At 35.7% G+C, this 18,156-nt stretch overlaps 1 protein-coding gene across 9 annotated transcripts in view; it reads left to right on the top strand.

The window, feature by feature from the left end:
• Window positions 1–224: 224 nt before the first annotated feature.
• The window catches only part of LOC136845771 (trichohyalin-like), a 576,224-nt gene continuing 558,292 nt past the window's right edge, over window positions 225–18,156 (top strand). For 3 of the 9 annotated variants that reach the window (XM_067116039.1, XM_067116032.1, XM_067116036.1), the window contains exons 1-2: window positions 225–358; window positions 15,653–16,289. In XM_067116039.1, the coding sequence (XP_066972140.1) occupies window positions 16,137–16,289 (153 nt within the window). In that variant the 5' untranslated portion in view covers window positions 225–358; window positions 15,653–16,136. Of the gene's footprint in view, window positions 359–12,312; window positions 12,655–15,208; window positions 15,408–15,652; window positions 16,290–18,156 lie in introns of those variants that run through there. The other 6 variants (XM_067116041.1, XM_067116040.1, XM_067116033.1 and 3 more) reach the window with 3 other exon arrangements.

The raw sequence follows: 18,156 nt of genomic DNA, 5'->3' as shown, positions 1-18,156 counted from the left end.
TTGAATAGAAGAAAACCCGTTGCCCTTTGTCTTGCGAGGGGAATGATTTTAATCCACTAAAATATATTGGCCAAGGTACAGGTTGTTTAACCGGTTGGGTATCGGCTTTGTGCTGGGATGGGGAAGAGAGGATGAGGGAGAGAGAGGTGGGGGGGGGGATGCGTGGTGGATGTCGTGAGGCAGGGTTGGGGGAGGAGTTTCTTGGATCTCGGTATCTTCTGCAGCTCGGGCTCAGGGGCATCACGAGACACATGAGCCAGTTCGGTATTTGACGGGTTGTGGTGAAGTTTCCGGAGTGCTTCGTATGTGCGCTGTGCGGTCACACGCGGCGGGGCCGTACTTCCGCGCTGTCATGAAGGTGGTGATTGCCCGAGAAATAAATAGACCAGAAATTATTAGTTTATGTTTTTTGTTTAGAGAAATTACGTTTTTGAGAATCTCATTGTGTCATTCGTTCAATAGGGATTATCTGATTTTGAATCAGTAACTTGATTTACTCTCAGCTTTGACCTCCTTTGTGTTGAAAGGTGGCGTTCGCTACCTCTAGATTTGGCTTACAATTGATATAAAAGAAATCAACGAGGAATTTGCGACATTTTTGTGTATTCTATATTTCCCATTCAGAACTAAAAATTTGATAATAAAAAAATCATGAAATGTGAACAGCCAAAGAGAATATTGTGCAATTAAAGTTATTTCGTGTAGCCTATATCAGATAAAATCAAGACGTAAAAGAAAACCTATTGCATTGAAATGATCTAAGTTGCAACGCCCTTGCTCTTGGAAATACTTTTTGATTCAATTCACCATTCAACTTGGAGCCAAAGAAAAGGTATATTAAGTGACGATTGTCGGCCAGCAAACACTCAGTGGCTCTGCTGGCTAATAGCCTTCATTTGGCACGGCAGAGAGAGAGAGAGAGAGAGAGGATTTACGTTGGCATGACCAGCACAAAAGTGAAATATACGAGATTGACAAACACACACTCATATACACCTTAAAACTTGTTCTACTGCTTGTTCAAGCGTATTACTGCAAGAAAAAACTAGTAGTTTAACACTGCTTGGTAAGATTACAAGAGCAGCTCAAGTACCTTTGTGAACGGTCCCTGTAGGGAAACAAACGCGTATCTTTTTTTGTTTGTCTTCCTCCCTGTCTGGAAGTTTGCTGCCGTTTGGATTAGGATGGTATGAAAGATCGTACATGATTGTGGATATGTTATGGATTTTGGTTTTTATATTTATTTATTTATTTATTGTTGCTGCTCGTGATGCATTTTTTACTGTTCCCGTAAAGTACCTGTGGAGGCACTTAGGTGTTCGCTCTACTAGTAGTGTCAGTATTGTAGCCTAGAGGGGAAAAACTGGGATGTACTGCCATCTCGTAGCAGGTTTTATGGTAATTGTTAGAACCAGCTGTACGCTACCATTAAACTAATGGTATTTGTTGTTTTTCACTAGCTCAAGAAGCACCGTTATAAAACTCAACACCGCACTCAATATTATTAAGATTATATTGTGTTCTTTCTAGGTATATTAGTCTTCTGATTATGGTAGGAATAGGTGTTTCACAATTTGGTTAGATGGCTTTTAAGGTTAATAATTTCTTATAGTGTTAAGCATATCTTATATGCAAGCAAAGAATGAAATTTAACATTAGGAATTAATGAGACCAATCTATTTTATTAGCAGTAAAATTTCGTAAATTCTGAAGCATGAAATTTCTTGAATATTATGACTATTATCTGGGGAAGAATGCAATTTTATGGCCACAAAGGAAATCCTTTTTCTATCTCATACATTACCACGGTTACGATGCTGACCGAACGGCTCGGTCATAAAGAACTCATTATAGATCGTTTCAAAACATCACCAGCATCCATCTAGTTATCGTAGCACAGTGGCATCGACTTGCCTAGCAGCATATGACAATCATGTGGTCAAAGCTTATGTCTTCCCCAGTCAGCCAGTGGCCATCAGCATCAGGAATACCCGAGCTTGTAATGAGAGATCTCTTCCCTAATTCTCACGTGGTAGTTAACCTTCTTCATGTGCTGTAGGTTATTGGTCATGCCATTTCATCATTCTTGAGGGAAGAAGGCTCTTGTTGTAAAACAACTCCATTGGCCATGGTTTCTACCACAGGAGAGGTTAATGTTTATTAGTCCATCAGGATATTGTGCCACAGCAATGGACATCATAAATCAACATGTCCCGTGTCAGAAACGAAAAGTCTGTCGCTGAATTCTTATGTCAGCTAAGATACAATTGATTGTGATTGTAGTGTTTTAAAGATATCGATCATTATTGCTGAACTGATCATAATAAGACCTTGAATCAGATTTTATTCCAAAGGGAACTATAAAAATGTGCATTATTGGTAACCTTGTTTGAGATTCCTGCTTTCTCAGAAAATTGAACACCCTTTTTGGTTGCTCCTTACAAAAATTATTATTAAGAAAATTGACGGTTGTATTTTATTCATGTAGAGTACAAGTAAATGATTCCATATGGTCAGTTACTCCACTGTCAGCTGACTAATCACCTCCCAGCTGTGAAAATAACTTGCAATATGTGGGTGTTCCTGGGAAGGTTTGAGAACTATTACAATACTTTTAATTGTACTAATTGAATCTGATAAAAAATAATAAAGAAGAAAAGTCATGTAATGCCATGAAAGATGTACAACCCTCTGGTGATCTAATACCTGCAGCTCTGAATTGTAGAGTCTCCTCTTACTGCCAGTTGCGAAAATAGAAGACATCATTATCTGGACTCTTCACTTTGCAACATCGGTATCCTTGGATTTCTACATATTGGCAGTACAACACTGTCCTGACATCGCATTCTTTTTGCGAGGAGTGCAGTTTGTCCGAGATTGGCCTCGCTGTTTGTCTCTCATCTCTGCTACCTACAAGCATGCCACTTCTCTTCTATAGCATTAATGCATGTTCAGCTATGGCTGTTTAATAAGGAGACCAATGAACTGCTTAATTTGTTGTTAGAAAGGAATTCTTTGCAATGCAATAGACATTTTGTATTTCTGATGGCGAGGATTTTGTTGTATTTCCCCTTCCTTTCTATGGCTTTGCTGTAGTTAAGATGGTAAGAGTTTATGTTGAAATAACATTATGTCATAAACATCTCTTGTCTAACGATACTTAGCATTATCAACATAGACAATCAGTTTAGCATAAACTGGTGGTAGTTGATTATATGCAATATATTATGGAAAAATAAACCATCAGCTGCATTTCAGCTACAGACAGCAAGTATCAGAGGATAATTGGTCAATGTGTATAGGCTCTTGACATGCTTTTTTTAATCTTAACGAAATTAAGGACATTAGCCTTGTCTTAAACATTTAAAAAGTGTTTATTTAAGATGTAATTTATGCTTTTTTTGTTTGAAAATCTATCCCTTTTGCTAGCTAAAAAAAAGTCTTTCGGCAACTGCATGATTTGTAAGCCTTCTTTGGCTTCCTTTCCATAGAATTCTACGCAAGATACTGGGTCCCACAGTTCAAAGTTTGTGTCCCGTAGAGACAACATTACATGATGATTTGTCACAACATGGAATGGATAAGTAAATCCTAGTATTACATCTTTTGATCTTGCTTTCTGAGGATAATCTTGGCTTCTTTGCAATTTCACAGATTTTATGCTCGCGGGAACTGTAGCAAACGTCTCCAAAGTTGCGCAAACATATTGAGACAATTCTCGGCGGAATATCCATGAAAATTACAATCAAGTTTGTCCTCACAGCTGTACACCTGTCCCATTGAAAGTGACGTGACTTTTCATGGCACATCAATTTCTCATGATTGGTTTTATCCAAATCACACCTGTTACCCAGATTAGGTTTCCTGGTCAGTCTGAGAGCACGTTGGTAATGTCAGATGATCCTGGGATAGTAATTCTAGAAGCAAAATTAATACAGAAAAAGTAGGTTGGGTACCTGGCATAACGTTGTCCTCTTTGGCTGAAGAATAGATTAGCTAGCTATTATGTAAAAAGAATGGACAGTCAAGAAAAGATGGAGAGGACAAGCCAGATGTGACCTACGTAAGGCATTCAGAATTGCGACGTGTTGTCTGCAGAAGCCAATTCCGATTGCGTCTCGGATTCTTAGGCAGTCAGCTATGCCCACTGACGTAACTGTAGGCCTTTCGTATTAGGATCTTTACTTTAATAATCTAACAGTTACGCATAATCTGTAAAACTGCTTAGTTGTATGAAACCTAAGAACAACGCAATACAAAAGAAAAATGTGTTAGAATTGATTTTTTATGTGATTTGAGTAACCTTTCAAAACTTCAGTAAATTGAATAACCAATATTATTAAAAAAAAACTTGACCAATGTCATATAATTGAAGCTTTCTAATTCACGGGTAGATGTTGAAAATAAACTCGTGCAATTAAAGACGTTTGTAGATTATAAGTAAATGACTAAGAGGTGATAGAAGATACTTACAGTAACTAAATTGATGTATATTCAACAAACAAAACAATAAAGCAGTTGGAAAGATAAAAATAATGAAAGATGCCATTAAATTCTAAGATGAGGAGAGATAAAGGCTAAACATACAGTGACTCTAATCTTTCACAATGTCTGTATTACGACTTTATAAACAAAACGCGTCTTATAATAGCTTTGTACTTAACAGAAATCTAAAGATACTCAGGTTTCAGACTGTTATAAAAAAGAAGGCGGTGATTTGAACGTTGTTTCGAATCTGTAATAATAGGTAATAAGTAGCAAAAAAAAAAATATTATATCTTTGGGACATAAACCACTCGTTTTAGAGGATGCTGTGTCAAAGGAACGCTAATTGCAGAACACCTGTTTATCTCATGGTCATGTGGGATGCCAGAAACTTAGGCGCACCTACGTAGAAAGAAAATAAAAGTTAGACAAGTGTTTAATTAAACTAAGGTTTAATACCATATCATCAAACACTGCCAGAGACTGCTTAGTTCGCGCAGATCATATTAATGTTATTAAGGATACCCGTGTAAATTCAACAACAAGTGGCTTTGATCGTGTACACATTTCATCAAAGTCAACTTAAAAAAAAAAAACTAACGATAAATGATACACTTTTTCTGATAATGCAAGAAACCGAAGTAAACGTGGCTGCCTAAGCAATTGCTTTCATGCTAAAATACTGTTCTCTTTAGTGGAGGTATTTAGGAGTCAGTTTCTGCAAGTCGAGCTGTTTGGCGGAAGATTCAATATCTCTCTTTGGCACAGCTGTATTGTCACAATGGAGAGATAAGTACTGTTTTCAGTAAATTGGTTGCTTAGACTTTTACAATTTTAAATATCGTGATATTTTATAGTCATTAAGGTGCGTCTATACTGCAGTAAAATGTGTCAAAACACGTTGGTAACTTATCGCATATATGTTACAAACATGTTGAAAAAAAGTCAGCGACCATGAGTTCGAGAACGAACCTTTGGCAAATGTTGGATAATCGTATGAAGTACAGGTTTAAGCTGTCAATAATTCGTTGACTTGTACTGAACCCGTTTGTGATGTCTGCGATGAATTGACTACGTGTGTTTTTGATGTGTTTTTATTGTAGTGTGGACGCACCCATAGACGACGCAGCGCCTGGAGATCTAAAGGAGTTTGTTAGTTATTTTGAAAACATGGATTGGCAGATCCCTTAGAAGAGGCGAGAGATATCCTATCTTCCCGCCAAATGCTTGGGATTTTTACATGCGCGTTCGTAGAGAACTCTCCTGAACAAACAATTTGGTCCAAGGTTGATATTGTGTGATACAAATATCGATTAGTCATTATCATCCGCCTTGTAGAAGCTAGTGGATATCATTGAGAATTGAGCAAAGTAATAAACCAACTGAAATTATAAGCATGAATAATCAAAACAGCAATTATATGTAAACTAACAATGCTACCATTCTGAACTGTTAGGGGCTGCAGACACAGAAGTTCATTAACTCTTCCGTATCTCACAATCCTAAAAAAAAAAAAAACTTTCCTCATTGATGGTACTTTCCTCATTGATGGTAAACTCAGTTGCCCTGGTGTTCAGTCATAGTGCTTTGCATACTGTGGAACCTCGGTTTTTACGTAGTCCGTTCCAGAAAGTCTGACGAAAACCGAATCATACGAAAACCGAAGCAATAATTCCCATACGGAATAGTGTAAATCCCATTAATCCGTTCCAGACACCCAAAAATATATATAAAAATACATTTCATATAGAATGATTAGTTTTACTATAGTTTTACATACAGAAAACAATGAGAAATAAATATAAATGACATGAAATGGATAAATGAAAATTTAACTTCACTTTTACCCTTATTGAAGACTCTTGTTAGCATATGGAAGATGGTGAGGAGGGGGAGAGGGAGGAGGAGAGGTTATTATTTGATAGCTGAATCCCCCTCCATAAGGACTTCAAGTATCAAGGCCCTATCTGGGGTTACTTCTACTGGCACTAGGACCAGCTTGAGAGTCACTGGACCCCTTTCGCACAAAATAGATTTGCCTAAAATGGAACAAGGCATTGTCATTGTCATTGAACATTTTGCAGACATGGCTTTGTTACGGTGATATTTCTCCAGAAAACTTTGCAACTCACTCCACTTTGCACACATGTCCTTAATCACTGAAGAAGGCACATTATCCCCTCTCTCTTCCTCCTCCTCCTCCTCTGATTCCTCATCTGCCTCATGTTGCTGTTCCAGTTGAAGGTCTTGCAGCTCTTCAGTGGTTAGCTCTTCCCTGTGGTTGGACAACAACTCTTCCACATGTGCCACGTGTACGCCACTTTCGAACTTTGCTACGAGTTCTTTCTTGAATTCAATCGTGTTTCTAGTCTTCCTTATCGAAGGGCTGGCACTTGGAACTTTCATTGACCCCATGGTGGCTTATTTAGCAGTCGCACTCAAAAAGCACATAAAAACAATGAATTATTACGTAATGTTTCAGATGAATGCACAGGGTGATGCTCACTTAACAAGAAACAAAGGCAGACTCAGTCATGAATGCTTGGGGTGCTTTGTGAGGGATGCAGCCAGGCAGACAAGTTTGGGACGAAGCATTTTCAACTGTACAATAAACAATGGACGTACGAAAACTGGGACAAAATTTTGACGAAAAAAGTCGATGAAAACCAAATTGTACAGAAACCTAGGGCATACGAAAACCGAGGTTTGACTGTATGTATGTATATATATATATATATATATATATATATATATATATATATATATATATATATATATATATATATATATATATATATATATATATATATATATATATATATATATATATATATATATATATATATATATATATATATATATATATATATATATATATATATATATATATATATATATATATATAAACTTACACAATTCATTACGGGTATCTTATGTAAATATCTTGTGCTTTTATTTGAAACTTTTTAATACTAATCATTCGCTTCTGTTGATGATTCGGGAACTGCTGTATTTTACGGAAGTAAGTCGACTTCAAATGAGGAATTGCTGGGCTGTTATATACTATAATTTAATCCAGTCATCGTGTAAGCTAAAAAAATTTTTTTTTTTCGGTGTTTGGTAATTTCGAAAAACGTCATGATAGTACTTCTATTCGTGTGGATCTTTAGGTTTTGGTAAATACAAACGTTTCAAGGTAACGCCAGTAGCATAAGAATGTTTGTTGGATCAGTGTTACAGCCATGGAACCTGAAACGTTGCTCGAGAACCGGATTTATTCCTTCTTCGCTATCCAATATCGTTGCTATCGAGGTGTGAACTTTTATAGGCGTGGGAAAGATTATGTGTACCTCATATTCTGGACACTGCAGCTTTTGCACCTACTAAAATTACTGTGTCAAGAGCTGTGAAATTTTTATAATTATTTTCATGGGCGTTTGTCCCGGTACCGCTACAAGTATATACTTTATGATTAATATACAGTATAATTTAAGAATTATTTTAATATATGCATCATTAATGTATACGTTTCCCTGAATTTTTTATTTTGTAGATAGCAGTGAAATTTGATTTTATGGAAATGAAATGAATTTGTAAATGATTTATAATGACGAGCACCTTTTGACAATTTATCATGTTGCATATCTTTAAGTATACGGATATTTTTTACCCCAAATATTATAATTTTTCTCATATTTTTTACTCATTGTGAAATGGTTTTTTGACATATAGATTAAGGAACGAGCACATGATAATGGATTTATGCCTTTGTATGAATTAATGATAATTTATTTGGGGAGGTTTTTAGTTATTACTTTCTTTTTTCTGCTGTATCATCTTTCATTATTATTATATCCGCTAAAGCATCCAGAAGGACCTTTAACGATTCTGTTCAAAACAAGGCATATTTAATAACGAAAAGATATTTCTTCTTTGGAGGAATTTCAAGATAATGGAAAAATGGGCTCAATAAATCAGTTAGTTTTTGCACAAAACTCGAATTAAGATGAGTTCCTGATTGAAAGTATTCAGATATTTCTGTACCCGTTAATATTTTACATAGCTCTTTTTCTTAATGATAACCATACAAGCTTATTCATCTCAAGCTTCATAATTAAAGTTATGTAACTACGAAATAAATCCGGTTGTAACTTGCTGAATCAATCAAGATTAATAAGACACAAATAAAAGCAAAGAACATAATTATAGTAAAGCAGGTCATTTTTTTTTTGCATTTTTTTACCGTGCTTATGAAACCCTCTGCGTTATCCAACCCTTCAGCTGTCGATGGCGTTTGTGTATGTGTTCGAGTGTGTGTGTGTGTGTGTGTGTGTGTAGGTGTGTCAAACGTGAGCCAGAGCTGACTTACCGTACACGTGGTTTCTATATATAACGATTGTTTAGGCATCTTCCGTTCTAAGCGGTGGGTATCTATATATAAATGAGAGTGATATGTTAGCGCAATGGCTCTTCAGTGGAAAGCTGTTGCGATAATGCCGGAGGTTACGTAGCGTAAGAGGAAAAGCCCCAGCAGCATATGAATGAAAAAATGTAGGAATTCCAATTATTTTGATGATGATGAGCCATATGCTTAAACACACACCCACATACACACATATGAATTTATATATACATATATATATGTATATATATATATACATATAGTATATATAGTATATATATATATATTATATATATATATATATATATATATATATATATATATATATATATATATATATAGCAAAAATTTCAAGAAGAGTTTTATCAAATATCAATGCTGTTTTTAGTATCAGCCATTGATTTAATTTGGTTAATGGTTTTACTTTTTCTGTAGTTTTCCTTCATTGAGCTATTGAATGCAATAGGAATGACTTGAAAACTTCTGGACAGGCCATTCTCATTTAATCATTCTGTCGACGAGTGTTTACTACAAACTCACACTGGTTCAGTTTTCCTGTAATATGTGGACTTAAAAAGGAGGGGAGGAGGAGGAGGAGGAAGTTAATTTAAAACAAGGTGTCTGATTAATCGACAGACTCTCTCTCTCTCTCTCTCTCTCTCGTCGAATGGTAATGGATCTGAGAATGCAGTATTTTTTCATTGCTATCTTGTAATTGAACTAAGTCGTTTACATTTTGTCTATGCTCCTCCTCGCCTTGAGTCAGACAGAAAAACTTCGTGGGGATGCGGTAAAACAGAAAACGTGTTTTTTCTGATTCGTGCAACCTTTCTTCCTTTCCTAGGCAAGTCGGTTCCTTCGTGATTGAGGACCATATAACTTCTTACTATTTTTTTTTTCCGTTGTCTTGTTTTATTTGGGCTTGGGTGTAACTTTTCACTTTTACTTCTTGCCTTATATGTGAATTCTTGCATCTTCCTTTCCTAGGCAGGTCGGTTCCTTCTTGATTGAGGACCATATAACTTCTTACTATTTTTTCCATTGTCTTGTTTTAATTGGGCCTGGGCATAACTTTTCACTTTTATTTCTTGCCCTATCTATGAATTCTTGCATCTTGCGTGCTGTAGAAATGTTTTTACAATTCTGACCATACTTTGCATTTAGATCTTCCCAGACTATACCATCTGCCACGTAGTACCAGATGCGTAACAGTCTTGCCTTTTATTTTGCGAAGCTCAGCACCACACGATTTTCTGGAAGTTTCGTTCCAGGCTTGCCCTATTAAATTTTGTAGTACGACCTTCCTTGTCATGTAATTGAATTGTCCAAACTTCTGAAGTTCAAAATGAGTACAAATGCTTTATTTACTTATTTTTTTTTGTAATCACGTGCACAAGAGTCTTAGTTTATAATTTGATTGTGTGATCTTGTTTCTTTTCCCCTTTTATTTCTCTTATACGGTTTATGTTTAACTGCTGTACTTCTTTTTACGTTTTGAGCTGCTTTCCCTACTGGGGGGTTTTCCAACTGGGATTACGTCATGATAGTTTATTATAACGGAATGAGTCCAGTTGGTGGGCATAATGATTACTGCTTTGTATGATGGGAAAAATGACAAAGGTTATTGTAAATAACATCATTATTGTGTCCCACACCGTGTGACCCAAAGGCCCTCTGTGAAATTCCCCACATGTCCTTCCGGTGCTTTTTCTTTCACGGATCCCCACATATCACCAGCCTCACTTCTCATAGTTCTTTCCAAGTAGTTCTCGACCTGCCAGCTCTTTTGTTGTCCAGGGGAGCCAGATGCCACTGTAACCTACTATTCTCCTTGGGGTTGTGCGAAGGATATGCCCAAGTCACCTCCATCTCCCTGTAACAACTACACATGAAGCTTCTGTAATTTCCATTATGGTATAATTTCTAATTCTGTCCTGCCATCTGACTCCAAACAGACTTCTTTAGCTTCATCCTCAAATCGACAAAAACTATTTAGGTATAGTTTCATTGTCATACCATGATTCATATCCGGATAGTACTAAACCTATGTATAATTTTCGTACGCAGTTTCATTCTATTGTATATCAAAATCTAATTCAGCCTGCCCATTTTTAATCGTATTTTTTTTAAGTCTTTCACTAAATTCCAACTCAAGAGATGTCATGGTCTCAAATTTTGGAAAGATTTAACCCTATTAATCCTATTTTGCATGTGTGAATACTCTGTCCTCGTTACCTACTTCTGTTTTCCTTATAGTAGGCTACTTGTAGTTCCATCTCTCCAGGTATATGATACATTTTGTTCAGCAGACTTAGTAAACCATGTGGTGTTTTCCTGCTTAAAATAGCATAAACTGCATACTCAAAGTATGTCAAGTTTCTGTCGTCACTCATATCTAATCCTCTCCGAACCATTTTTTTATTTGATTATAAAATCTATGGGAAGGGCAAACAGCAAAGGTGAAATCACGTTTCCTTTTAGAGCTAAACCCTACTATTTACTGTAAAATCACTCGACAAGACCCCATCAGCTTTAAATTTGCATCTACCTTGTTCATGGATAATTTCAATTTGTTTTATATTTTTGGCGGGAATGCCATTGTCAGTACAAATCATTAGAAGGATATTTTTTTTTTGTAATTCCATACACAGCTGTACAATACCTCTCAATATTGTAAGGACAAATTATTACTTAGTAATTGGGATTGACCAAATTGGGGTCCACTGCCCTCATTGGTGTGCGCAAGAGTGAGTCTAGTGGTCTGCCATTAGATGGAGATTTTTGCTTACAACAGTCTTATCCAGCTTTGTAAAATCACAAGTGCAGCCCTGTCATAGTAAAAATAATGAAGCAGATAAATGCATAAAACTATAAATAAATGTATAAACTGATGAAATATTCATGGTATAACGGTCCAGTGGTTCTCAACCTTTTTATTACCGCGCCCCTCTAAGAGCTGGTCCTTCCCTCCACGGCTCCCTTGTATCTATGAGTAAAATTCCTTCCCAGAATAGGAGGAAATAAAAAAAAGAGAGAAAGAGAAGGAGTTTCGAGGGACAGGGAGGGAGGTAAATAATTACAATATAATGGTAAGCCTAGCGAGTCTAACTAGAGTGGTAGACTTTAGGAAACTAACGTTAAAAGGCGATACTTTTTCATTTTTTTCATAAACTTCTGGATATTAGTTCCTCACTCTTGTTAAGAAAATAACGAATATAATTCTAGAATTCTTTAATTTTCCCTAGGCCTTGCGCCTCCCCTGGAAATTGCTGACGGCCCCCTAGGGGGGCGCGCCCCCCAGGTTGAGAACCACTGGTATAACCGATTTCCCTGGAACTACATTATGGCAGGAAGAGGTATCATTCGGCAGTGACCGATTTGGGGAGGAGAGGTGGGGAGGAGCACTGCCACCGACTGACCGGTCAGCAGTCGTAATCGAGGGTCGCTGGAGTATGTTCGCACGTGCGTGTGGTGTGTTTTGTGGATAAATACCGGGTCCCTGTCTTTTAACGTGCCAAGTAAAACACACTTTTTTGTAGCACACTAAGCAGAAAAAAGTGAAAGTTGAAAACGAAGGATTAGTGTGTGATGATACGTAACGTTAACGAAATTTTGGGCAACGGAACTTCCGCAGTTTGAAGCCACAGTTGGCGGTCGTACGCTTGATATTGACGTCATTTATTGAAGAGCTGGTTTATAACGTTACCCAGGGGATTATTTTATTCATTATGTGGGGTGACCCTCTACAATAGATTGTCTCCTCAAAGGTAAATGTTAATGGGGTTAAAATCTTAACGATCAAAATTTCCTTGGTTCAGAGATGATTTCAAGCGTTTGGTTGTTGAACGCCTTTCTCTGCTGTGAGGTATTGGTTTATCATTTCTTAAAAAAAAAAAAAAACAGGCCAACATCGTTTCCCCCTGCTAGATATTTTCCTTTTAAGGAAAATTAATCAGATTTCTTTTTATTAGTATTTTACCGTACATGTCTGTTTATTTATTGTATTGTAACCTAGGCCTAACGTTGTCAACGACTGTTTGCGGAGTTTGAATGATGGTGAACATACTTATTTTGATAGTTGTGCAGATAATTTTGGATTATTTTAAAATTTTTCAAATATGAAATTATATAATTAAATTTGAGATAATTAGGAAAAAATCATCGTATAGGTCTAGCTATTTGAGAAGTTAGGACGACATTGTGGTTTCAGCAGTTGCATGTTATTGGTTCCTTCATTTCCCCATATACAAAGTAATTAGTTGAAAATATCTGATATCAAATACTAATTGTGTGTGCGTGTGTGTGAGAGAGAGAGACTTCCTATAGGTCTAGCATGACATTTTTCCGGCACACGTTCGTTACACTTCATCTATGATTGATTGATTGATTGATTAATTGATATCTGGCGTTATTTTATTAATTTTAAAATTTTCGTTATTTTATTAATTTTCAGGTAGAAGGAGGTATACATGTTTGAGAGAGTAAAAAAGAGAGCACAAATTCGTATTTGAAATAACTTTAGGTAAGTTTATACCTTTCAGTCTAAGTTTACGTATAGGCCTATACTGTACGGTATGGTATGGTACAGTCTCATTCCTTTCCGTTCCCCTCAATAAACTGGTGGCCCAATGAGGTTGAACACAAGAGAGTAAAATGAATAACTATTTTTGGACGTTATTGATTAAAAAAAAAGAGCAGTCTCTTGAAATGTAGTATAACCTAGTCCCAGTAATATATTATGATCCTTTTTGCCATCATCAAATTAAATAAGCATAAAACAGCAGCGTGAATATATTCTTTGGAAATCGTTACGAGAGAGAGAGAGAGAGAGAGAGAGAGAGAGAGAGAGAGAGAGAGAGAGAGAGAGAGGTCCTTGCATATAGGTCTATCATGACTTTTTTTTTGTCATTACTTAAGTAGTTGGACGAAAATTTTATTGTACGGTATACATGAATACTCAGAAAGTATAGAGAATCAGAGATGTGGGTGGGTTTGGAAAACGAAAGAAAGAGAGAACAGTTTCACCTGACTTCAGGTTTTCAAAATTTACATTCATTTCTAGGCCGATGCTTCAAATTATAAACTTTTTCTTCTACGTTTCCTCTGTGAGACCAAACGGTCGAAACACTGATTCCGCTTTTTCACCTCTGCTTACATCCTTAATCACATCTTTGTGTGTAGCCATTTCTCGACCCTTCAGCCGTTTTTACCCCCACCCCCTTAAACTATGGAAGCAAACCTTCTCAGCAACTTGCATTTTTCATCATTCACCGACAAAATCTGCAATTCAAATTGTACACCTTCCAGATAGTTTGTATAGATTCTGCTACTTAACTTCAGGGATTTTGCAGTCACCACATCTGTCTTGATACAATCATTCAATACAGTGACTCAAATGACTTAACGGATCAATCACTGCCATTGTTCTTATTAAGAAAATTCCCCATTGGACATATTTTTCTTGAAAAATGGATAATACTGAAGATTTTTATGTTGAAAATATTCCCATTAAATTTCATGCGACACCCACAAACCTCATGGCAGACAAGAAGATAAAATTAGGTAGCGGTGTGTAGAGGCTCATATTTAGTTGTTGTTAAAGTGACGTTAATAGATGAACTGCGTTGTGTTTGAGTGGATGTTTATATTTCACACCAAGCAATACCTGTTATTCCACCCATTCTGTTGACGGGAACGGAAGGCCAGATTGTACAGTATCTTGAAGTATAGGCCTATGTACAAATCTCGATTGATAGGCGATGACCTAAATTGATAGCTGTCAAAGGCGAATTTGTTCTTTATCTTTTTCTCTCCAACATATTTCCATATCCATCTACCTAGATTTTTTTCTGTTATGTTGTACTAACCCATGTAGTATGCTGTATGCTATATGAAATTTCAATTAACAAATGCGAGACTGGCCGAAAGCAAGATTGGAAATCCAGAAGAGTGACGGGATTAGATGAGTGATTCATGAAAAAAAGTGTTTGATGAGGACGTCTTTTGTGTACCTAATATATATATATATATATATATATATATATATATATATATATATATATATATATATATATATGTGTATGTGTGTGTGTGTGTGTGTGTATGTAATTTATATATATATATATATATATATATATATATATATATATATATATATATATATATATATGTAATTGTGTGTGTGTACGTATGTAAAATTTCTGTGTTTTTCTTGTTTGTTTTGAATATATGCGTGCATGTTTGTCTGTTCAGTAGAATGTCATATATGGGAGCGCCTGAAGTTTTGGTAGACATAGCAGGCGTGTAACACTGCCAGGCGATACAGTTGAACTCTTTCTGGCACTGAAAACACACACACTCACTCTCACGTATACACCTCGCAAAACTTCTTTCTCTTCTTTTTCTTTTTTTCCTCTTACTCTTCTCTCTCTACCGTAGCCGTTAAGGCTCCGTAACTTTAGTATTCTGCTGAAGAAGCAAAGTGGAGGAGTAACAGTGTGCGCTATGGGAAGACGCCTTTGTAAACGTTGTAGTGTTTTTGTACAAACATTTTGTGCAGATATATTTCGTTATTTGTTCGGTACCTTCCGTGGTTTAGGAAGTGAGAGTTGGCAGTAGTAGTCATCTCCATTTGAAGACATATACCAGGAAAGATAATTGAGGAAGTAAACGTGTTGTTGAGTCATGGTCTAAATTTTGTTTTTTAAATCAAGTTTTGGCATTAACGTTTGAAATGTAGCTTGTGTTTTTTCCATTCGCATGTAGTCGCCGTGTGTTCTAGTGTACTGACGACGATCGAGCAGATAAATAACCAGGAGAAGGGAATCGCGAGTGGTCTGTGATGGCGCTATCGTGGAGGAATTGCTGTTGTAGTATCGCAGATAGAGGAAATAGAAGTGACCACACCCGGGTCTGCTTTTTTCCGTCTGCTGCTTCATCAACGACCGAAAAAAGACGTCATTAGAAATATGGAAAACGACTCGACATACAGCTATTTACAGTAACGAAGTGGTCTTTTTTTCTTGACATAAAAAAGTTTCCTTCGATAGTGTGCCTTAAATCCCAGGAGCTGCATTTGAGTGGTGGGTGTCACCTTGCATCCTTCAATATCAAAGATCTCTAACCAGTGTTTGGATCATTCGAACCAAGTTCGAACAAGCAAACGCGGAGTAATTCACATATCATCGTTGCCATAACATTCCCCTGATTTTCTTCTTCGTTTAAAAATAGGACACCGTAGCTTAGAAAAATGTCAGGACGAGGGAAAGGAATTGGAAATGAGTCCGAAGGACCCAAGGGATCCGCAGGCTCTGGGGGTCCTACAATCAATGGGTCTATAGAAGCTATGTTGACCCCAGAGCTACTTTTTCGAATGAATAAAAAGATCGCCCAGCTCACAAAGGTAAGGTTGTTACTATCCTCTTTCATTTACTCTTTAAGATAGTCATTATTATTTTGTAAATAAGCATATATATATATATATATATATATATATATATATATATATATATATATATATATATGTATGTATTCATCTATGATATGCATTAGTTAGAATTTTGTGTATGATTCAGATGAAATATATATATATATATATATATATATATATATATATATATATATATATATATATATATATATATATATATATATATATATATATATATAAATATTAAAACCAGTTGTAGGTAAATTCAATTTGATATATTTACACACTCATATAGGCCTAGTCCTGTGTGTGTGTGTGTATATATATATATATATATATATATATATATATATATATATATATATATATATATATATATATATATATATATATATATACTGTATTTGAGCATATATACTGTATTTGAGCATGTATATACAAATTGTATATATATATATATATACAGTATTATACAGTATATATAAACAATAAATAATTTTTATGCATGTATTTAATACAAGCATATATACAAAAATACATATATATATATATATACCGTGTATATATATAATAAAAATTTAATATTGCAAGCTTTTTTAAGATATATATATATATATATATATATATATATATATATATATATATATATATATATATATATATATATATATATATATATATATATACAGTATATACTATCTCTCACGTATTTACAGTGAACAATGTGCTTACTAAAGAAGTTTTGAAATGGGAAAAACACACGAATTTAGGAAAGTATAAGACGTTACATGTTGCTCTCATGACCATAAAAAATATATTCTTTAAAAAAATATCCGGTAGAACTATAGGGTAGCTCCGCGTCGCCGACGGCACTATAACTTGACCTTTTCTACAGTTTTTTGGTTGCTAATTTTGAATTTATCTTTCATTATTGGCGCTCGAGTCTAATTAACCTGTAATTAACCCCCGAAGTCCATCCGACAAGGGGTTTCCATACGCGATCTTCACAAGACAGAGCACGGGTACGTCATTTTCGAACGGTTCATATCCCGTCCGGTAAGTGCAATAACTTTTTAACGTATGGGTACCCAACCCCCCACCCCCGGGCCAGTACTAAACACGGCGAAGGGACATTCCTTTTGGCCGACAACAAACAGATGCACCGCCAGTATCAGAACCCCTAAAAGTGTAGAAAAAACCAGTTGAAAAGGTAAAAACAGGCGCGGAGCTAATATATAGAATTACCAAATATCTTCACTGAAACCATGTCAACCTCTATACAGTATATGCCTCCAAATTTTACATTATGGCAAATTTAAACTTCCTAAGCTTTCTAAGTTGAGACATAACTTACAACCATTTTATATCTCTTTCGTAGCGGAGCTGAACTTTGAATGGGTTTTTGGAGTTGAACTTTGTCGTATTTTCCATTTGGAAGTTAAATTTTGGATGTGAATTTTCCTTATAACTCGAACGTAAACTATTAATACTATCTTACTGTTTATAAGATCAACATTCCAAATAAAATTCCTTCCGCCAAAGGAGCCAAATTCAAGTAACATCCCCAGGAGAATTTAAAATAAAATTGCTCATTCGTGATTATAAGAACGTGTACCGATCGTTCTTCGAATTGTGCTTGCCTTAACCTCGATACCACTGCCTTCCGCAGTCTTGGGTTTGAGTACCGTTGATGGGTACACCCGAAAACACCCCTCTTGCTATACTATATTTATTTTTCATTAATACTTTCACTTTTATTTGCTTACGACTGCATTCAAGTATACGTGTACAAAGTTGTATATATATGTATATATATACATGTATATATATGCATATAATA

Source organism: Macrobrachium rosenbergii, chromosome 14, assembly GCF_040412425.1.
Source record: "Macrobrachium rosenbergii isolate ZJJX-2024 chromosome 14, ASM4041242v1, whole genome shotgun sequence".
In the NCBI taxonomy this organism is placed as follows: Eukaryota; Metazoa; Arthropoda; class Malacostraca; order Decapoda; family Palaemonidae; genus Macrobrachium; species Macrobrachium rosenbergii.
This window is presented reverse-complemented; position numbering and strand designations above follow the sequence as displayed.